Source organism: Arachis hypogaea, chromosome 11 (genome assembly GCF_003086295.3).
Source record: "Arachis hypogaea cultivar Tifrunner chromosome 11, arahy.Tifrunner.gnm2.J5K5, whole genome shotgun sequence".
NCBI lineage: Eukaryota > Viridiplantae > Streptophyta > Magnoliopsida > Fabales > Fabaceae > Arachis > Arachis hypogaea.
The window spans coordinates 148,899,843-148,907,809 of record NC_092046.1 but is presented as its reverse complement, the minus strand read 5'-3'; the positions used below and the strand labels follow the sequence as shown (position 1 = coordinate 148,907,809).

Sequence of the window (7,967 nt, the reverse complement as noted above, 5' to 3'; positions counted from 1 at the left end):
AAATATCCGTTAATTAGAACCAACACAAATTTTTTTGTGCATATATTTTTACCTTGCTCCTCAAGAATAAAATAATATCTTTAATTAATATATATTATATATATTTTTACTATTAAAATTAACAATTAAAATATTAGTATCCACTTGAAATTCTTTCCATAAAATAATATTTTTTACTCGGAGCTAGCTATTGCTATTAGCCGCCACAGAATGAGTCTATGAATTAATGCTATAACCTTTTTTTTTTCCTTTGGACTTGTTGCCATAACATTTCAAGTAATCAAATGTCTCGATTATATTCCGAGATCAACGTAAAGCCTAAAAAAAGTCAGCAGTAAATATCTTGAATTTGTTAATATCTCCGTTGTATCTATTTGATTTGATGTGTTTCTACTTTCTAGAGTAGTACTAATAATACTGAATTAATTTATTAAGGTCCATGGAATATATACTGTTATGTCAACTAGTTATTAAGAGCAAGTGATAAGCCTTATACATCTACATCAATTAGTATGAAAATTCTGTTATTATTTGTCATCTTAAGATCACAAATTATTTATATAGCCTCTAACCTATACAATATATCTTTTTAAATAATGTTGTTTATACTCTGACCCAACGCTAAGGCCTAGGACCTAATGAGAGGCCCAATTCAAAGGATTGACTCTCATCTTTCACCGACCTTCCCCTAAGAAGTCGAGGACGAAGATTAGCTGACAGATAACACTCATTCAAATAAGTAATTGTCCCTTAAATCTCTCAACCCACTTCCAGGATCCATATCCCAACCTCCCTAAGATAAAGGGACAGTTATTCCCTTAATCCCTTCCAAAGGTGGAACTACTCCAACGGTGGTTATTGATTCACCACTATAAATACACTGACACCTCTCAGTCCCAATACTCTCTAAATCTGCTTACACTCTTGCTGACTTAGGCATCGGAGTTCCCATTCTCTCACACTCACAAGTCGGACGGAGACCCCCAAAGATGCGAACCCGATCGGAGGCTTCCTTCCTCAAACGATTGGGCCAACCCAACGAGTCCAGCCCAATAATCTCCGGTTACCCAAGGTAACAAATGTATTTTAAAGATTTCTAATGATTTTTTTGTAAAAGAAAATGACAATAAAATCATAAGATAGATACTATATATGAAAACTTGACTACTTAGCAAACCAAAAAGAAAAGGAGAATATCATTGTTTTTGTTTTGGTAGTGACAGAAGAGCGTGAAATAAAAAAAACTGTACCTAGTAATGGGTCATTGGGTCCATTCCGATAAATGGCCCAATATGTCGAAGAACACAATTAATTTAGGTTAGTTTAATGTACACCAAAAACAAATTGAGGTTAGTTTAATACCAAAATAAAAAATTGAGGTTAGGTAGTTGGTTAACTGATTCACGTATAGACGAGAATACGTCACTAAATTTTTTGAATAATTTTAAAGTTGTTCTAGCGTTCTTGCTATAACTTTAGGGTTAGTAAACATGTAATATTAAAATATTTTTAAGAAAATATAGAAAACTAACCTTAAATTAGTTAATATTAAATAATTTTAATTTTAAAATTTAAGATTTAATATTAAAAAATTATAATTTAAAAATTCAAAATCTCAAATAAACAAAACGATTTTATAAAAATTTATTATTTAACGTTCTTATAATTGAAGCATTTTTTTTGAAGGATAATTTATGCATGTTAATATTACTTTAAGGAAAAAGATCCTCTAAAGTGACAATGTTAGTAAAGTGGTAAAGTGATACTTTAATCACTTTTAAATTTGTAACATTTATTATCTGTGAACCACATTATCTTAATCCAATGGTAATTAATAGCATACTTTTTTCTCTAAAGTGACAGAACAACTTTAGAGGAGTCGGATCCCTACTTTAACAACGGAAAAGATAAACATAAATTAGCTTACTCATGGGTCATGACCCTAATAAACGCTAGTACTAACTACTAAGAAAGAACAAACCAACTTGGTTAGCCGAGTAGTTGCTCACTTGTCGACTTAAACAAGCAGTTTGGATTTTGCCTTGTGTATACAGCAACTCATTCACTAGTGACAAACTCTTAAATAAGTTTAGATCCGCAACAGATTAATAATTGACTTGTTAAAATTGAAAAATAGTGTGGATAAAAAAAATATTAAGAAGTAAGAACATCGAAATGTTTGAATTTTTTATTCCCAATAGCAGACAAAAGAACCCTTACTCGTAATAAGCGCTTGATGAAGTTTAAAGTGATTTGATGTTATTACTAAAATAGTGGAAAGTGAAAATACTGTGAATCTTGAGAGTCGGCAAGAGAGTCTTCTAAGTTATAATGCATGAACCTATTAGAGTGTCTCTTGTGAAATACAAACCTTATCGACATTGATTACATCAGAGTCCCATCAAAAGGGAAATAACACGCGGCCACTATCAATTTTGAACTGCATTAATGCTACCAAAATTCAAAATGCACACTGCTAAGTATACATGATAATTTAATTTATTATTATTATTACTACTACTGTTGTCATCACTGGCGACCAGGAAGCAATACTTGTCCACCAACCAATTGGTTGTTTTTTTATGCTTCGGGAAGCATAATTTGTCCACGTGTTGTATTTACTTCTGTTTCTACATTTACAGATAAAATAATGATTCTTGATTCGCACCTACTTTGATCTATATTTGTTTCATAGTACATTTGTCTCCATCAAAATATTGGAGGACATTGCGATTTTCGTTGACACTCTAGAATAGTTACATGGATACGTAAATTCTTGGGTGAAAACTCAGGTGAAGTCGACTTCACGTGAAGTTGATATTTGAGAGCCGTTAGATGAAAATTTAATCAAATTAGTCAAATCATCTAACGGCTCTCAAATATTAACTTCTCAAATCATCTAACGGCTCTCAAGTATTAACTTCACGTGAAGTTGACTGCACCTAAATTTCCACCAAATTATTGTCTTGTGTTACATTTGTTGCATTATTACAGTGGATTTGGAGGTTTACTTGTGCAGCAGTAGCAACTTAAACTAGTTAGAGTTTTTTTCCATTTCCATTATTACATCCTTCTTTAGTAAACCAAGCTACTAAAATTTACAACAGCATTCTCTAGTATATTACATCAGAGGTTATTAATTAGGAACTACTTCAACATACGAGGCTAAGGTATGAACAGGCTCATATGCGAATTCCTACACCAATAACTGAGTCCTAACACCAAGGAAACAAAGGAAACACAAGGATCGGAGTCATGTGATCACTGCTTTTGAAAGCTAGCAATTGAAGAGCCTTAAAATATTGAGCTCTTCTCCTTTTGGTTGTAGTAGAGATGTGCACAAACACCCTCTTGCAACCTGCAAACAACAATGATGAATGTGATGCAGATTACTCAAAATCAAACAAAATGATTTGATTAGTTTTGAGTGTTATTAGTTATTACCATTGTCAAGGCATTCATTTATGTAAAGATTCAACTAGTTTGTCCCCACTAAGCCACCAGCAGATGCAGAACCAACCCAATCTGTTGGCTTAGTAATCAAATCCTCCAACTCAAGATAAATATTTGAGTCATTCACATCAAGTTCTTCATCAGCACCACCATTATTTTCCCCCAATAGGTTCTCTGTCATGGCATGATAAGCAGAAGGTACATCACCACCCCTTGAAAAGCCATAGCTTCTCAAGCCTTGTACCTTGTTGCATAACTCACCTTCCAGAGGAGAAGGAACAGTTTGCTCTATCTTATTGCTAGTGTTCATCACATTTTCAGACAATATTCCATTAAGTTCAGATTGCAATGTAGACAATTGATGATGACCTTGTTGGCATCTATAATCAACACTAGGCGTTGGTTCCAGCAATCTGCGCCTCTTGAGCATGTCGGTGCCATCGAGCTCCCTCTTCCTCTTAATCTTTTGGAGGAGCTGTTCCATAAAGGTTGGCTTTCTGGCCATTCTGGTGAGGAAATATATCATCTGATACTGCTTCGTCTGGACGTTCTGAATCCGGTCCTGAACGCTTGAGATATGAATGTGGGAACTTTCTTGCTGTTGTCTCAGCTTCAGAATTTCAAGTTTGAGTATGTTTTGGTCCTCCTTCAGCTTCTCAACTTCAGCCTCAAGGCAAGGCTTAGCTGGGTCGATGAAAGCTCCTTGATGCAGTTTGTTGTACTTGCTTCTCCTCCTTATGTTCTTCAGCAAATGCTTCTTCCCTCCTTGGAATCCTTCGTTTGCAAACTCCCAACGATCTGAATCAACCTTCCTAAAGCCCTATAACACCAAAGGAAACATCAATCAAACATATTAGTAAATCTTGGAACCTTAAGGATCAAAAAGAATTCCAATGTCATCCAATTACAATCATCAACCACATATTGGAGACACTTCCAATGCTTAAAGAATTAAACTACATACATGTTAATCCTCCAAGAGCAATTGATTTTCAAATATGTTATTTAATTTTGATGTCCTGACAAATGTAAATCACATCATTTGTGCTGTCAATGTGAAAGGTAAAAGTAACTATTTTTAATGATATGACATTACGGATAAAATAGTAGGTAAAAGTAACTATTTTTAATGATATGACATTACTAATAAAATAGTTTTACACTAACATGATAGAGTATCAAAATTAAATTCTATGTTACAACAAAAACTCATATATATATATAGAAAAAGTCTAGAGAGCAGCAACTTTTTCAAATTCTGGCCAGCATGTAACCAACAAAAAAAGGTGAGTTATTGGATAAAATTTCACCCCAATCTCACACCATTAAAATCATTATTGATGGCTATTTGATAGCTATAAATCACAAAAGTTACTGCCCCTAGCACTCCTCATATATATATATATATATATATATATATATGAATTTAATCAGAGAACAAAACACTCAAATTTAGTATATATATGCATTTAATCGAACACATGGCGAACAAATGTTGAAAGAGTAAAGTGATTGGAGTATTGAACATGACTCACATAGGTATTGAGCTGGCGAATGAAGCTGGAGAAGTTGCTGTGCTTGAAATACTTTGGAAGAAGCACTTTGGCGAACTCGTGAGACTCCCAAACGATGAAGCTATCGCGATTCTCGCTCCACGAAACAATCGGGTCGGTTTCCGGATCCTCCACCATCTCATACGTCTTCCTTAGAAACGGTGGCGGACCCGCCTCGTTAAGCCCTTCCATCGGTTTCGGCAACTCCACCGACGACGAAGATGACGACAAGTTAACGGCGCCGTCATCAGCAGCCTCCTCTTTGACGCGAGGCTCTTCTTCTTCCGTCATTTCCGAGTTGCTCCTCTTCTTATCAGACTCGTCGCTTGAAACGTCGTCGTTTTGTTCCAAGAAGTGGCAGGAAGACGTCACTTGCTCTGATTTGACTCTCACCATTTCCACTCGTTTTTCTTCCGCAATAGCTTTGTTGAACTGTGGCGGTGAGCAAGCCTGGCCGCCACCGCTTCCACCGTGAGCAACCACCACCATCTTAGAAGTTGGTTCAATTTGTCGGTTTTTCAGGGATTGGAGTTGAGAGTAGAGTGTTGTGTGTGTGGGGGTAAAGCTAGTGATGAGAGTGAGTGAGAGATTAAGAAAAGTGATGGACTTTAACTTCCATTTATAGAAAACGAGAAAGGTAAAAAAAATAATGAATTGATACTGATTTGTGGTAGTGAAAGAAAGAGAAGTTTGGACACTGAGATATAATTCAAATGGCATAGTCTTTTCATATTTAATTCGAGTCTCTTATTTTTAGTAAAAAAAAAAAAAAGAAAAATTTAACTAATAAATTATAGTTCAAATGACATAGTCTCCCTATATTCAATTAAGAGGTTGCGAGTTCAAATCTTTTATGCAACTTTGCGTGTGTGTATGATAGTCTATTTTTGGAAACTCAGCGGAATGGCCACGTTGTCCTTCCTTTTATCTTTACGTGCCATGTCTAGCAATTTACTGGACCCACTGCCGGTCCCTATCATCTTATCCCTTTCGCTCACGTATACACTTTTGGAAAAGATTGATAACTAAAGATTATTTGATTTAATTTAACGTATTTAATTATTTTTAATTATTAAAATTATTTAGAATAATTATTCAAATTAATTTGTTTTTTAAAATTGAACATTTATTTTTAAAATTTTAAAATATATAAAATAGTCTCTATAATATAACTTTTGTTCATCACTAATTGTAATTCTTAATGTAGTTATTAAATATAACATGTGCCATATAAATAAATCGATTCTTAAAATAAAATATATTTTTTAATAAATAAACAGTAAATTCTTTTATGAAATAATAAATATAATTTTATATACGGTAATTAATTAATAATTAAATAATATTATTATATGTATATTAAAATTAGTTATTAAAATTAGTCATCAATATAAAATATATGTTAAAATATAAATATACATTAAAAAATAAATTAAATTATACATATATTTATATATAAATATATTAATAACTGATTTTAGTGATTAATTTTAATATATAAATAACATTTTTTTGTTGATAATTGATTTTATATAGTAACGTGATTAATTATTCTAATAATATAGTAGTATTAAGACTACACACTTTTTTGCACATTTTTTTAATACTAAAAGTAATTAATAAAAAATATATAATTTACACAAAATAATACAAAAAACATTTGTGGTATTATTTTGATTCTTATGTTTATATAATATTTTAAAAATAAATTTAAATTTTTTAAAATAAAAAAGTTAGTAAAATAAAATTCAAAATCAATACTATTAATTTTATAAAATATATATTTTATTATCTTAATTTAAAAAAATTTAATTCTTTATTTTACTATTTTATTAAAAAATAACTATCATCCTATCATATCATATTATTATTGATAGAACCAATGATAAAAATGACTATATTTGTTGTCAATTAAAATTTGCTGATTAATCATGTTAAAATATAATTAGGCAAAAATGATACTTAAAATATTTATATACATTATATTAAACAATGTAATTAATTATATTAAATAATATGATCATTTTTAACTACCACTAAAAATAAAATAATACTTTATTTGATTCTTAAATTTATGTGTACTTCTTAATTTAGTTTTTGAAATTTTATTTATTTTTATTTAATTTTCAAATTTTATAAATATAATTTATATCAGTCTTTAAAATAATTTTCAATTTTACTTTAGCACTCAAATAACCTAAACATAATATCACAAATGATGTTTATTTAAAAATTTTTCCAAAACAAATGAATTAGTATCATTTTAACACTAAATAGAAATTAAGACTGAGAGACTGAAACTCAGTATCATGTTTGTTGGTTCAGAGATTAGTACTAAAATTTCTGTCTCTCTCTTTGAAATTTAAGTATTTTAGTACTTTAAAAAAGTAGGGACACATGAGACTAAAATTTTTAGAGATGAAGACTGAAACTTTAATAATATTTTATACTTAAAATATGCTCATTTCAATTAATTAATTCTAATTTTATCTTTTGTACAAATTAAATTAGAATTTCATTCTTGTTACTAAAATTTATTTCAATCTCTGTTTTTTTAGTCTCTGTCTCTCGGTCTCAGTTTTTTGTTTCTGGCTATTTACCAAACACTGCCTAATAGCTTGTAGCATACAACATCAAAGACACGCAGACACATGCATGCACACTGTTTCATTTCTATAATTCATACTCCCATTCAGGAATTTGTTTCATCTTTTCTTTCTTTTTATTTATTTTTGAAGTTTGTAGCACAAGACATTCTCTTCCCTTTTTCTTCTTATATACGGTGGATTCGCATGGTCACCTTTTTGTCGGCGAGAATCTGCATGGAAGCCAAGTGTCGCAATTCATAACCGATTCAATAATCTTCTGTTACTCCATATTTGTCAAAGGCCCGCTACTTGTTTCATAAATTCCAATGCTGCATCATTCTTTTGTTCTTTGTAGACAGTGGTGTGTGGTAGA

General features: G+C 31.3%; 1 protein-coding gene across 1 annotated transcript; it reads right to left on the bottom strand.

The window, feature by feature from the left end:
* Positions 1-3,022: 3,022 nt before the first annotated feature.
* Positions 3,023-5,707, bottom strand: LOC112723649 (heat stress transcription factor A-2). Its single transcript, XM_025775089.2, has 3 exons — positions 4,989-5,707; positions 3,445-4,273; positions 3,023-3,358 (listed from the first exon to the last, which is right to left on the bottom strand). Exons 1-2 carry the CDS (start codon positions 5,493-5,495, stop codon positions 3,479-3,481), a joined length of 1,302 nt encoding a protein of 433 aa, XP_025630874.1. The 5' UTR covers positions 5,496-5,707; the 3' UTR covers positions 3,023-3,358; positions 3,445-3,478.
* Positions 5,708-7,967: the final 2,260 nt, after the last annotated feature.

Bases quoted from the DNA above. Each gene is read 5' to 3' on its own strand.
- LOC112723649 (XM_025775089.2), bottom strand. From the start codon at position 5,495: ATGGTGGTGGTTGCTCACGGTGGAAGCGGTGGCGGCCAGGCTTGCTCA. The intron at 4,274-4,988 runs GTGAGTCATGTT...TTGGTGTTATAG, and splicing joins TTCGCCAGCTCAATACCTAT to GGCTTTAGGAAGGTTGATTC.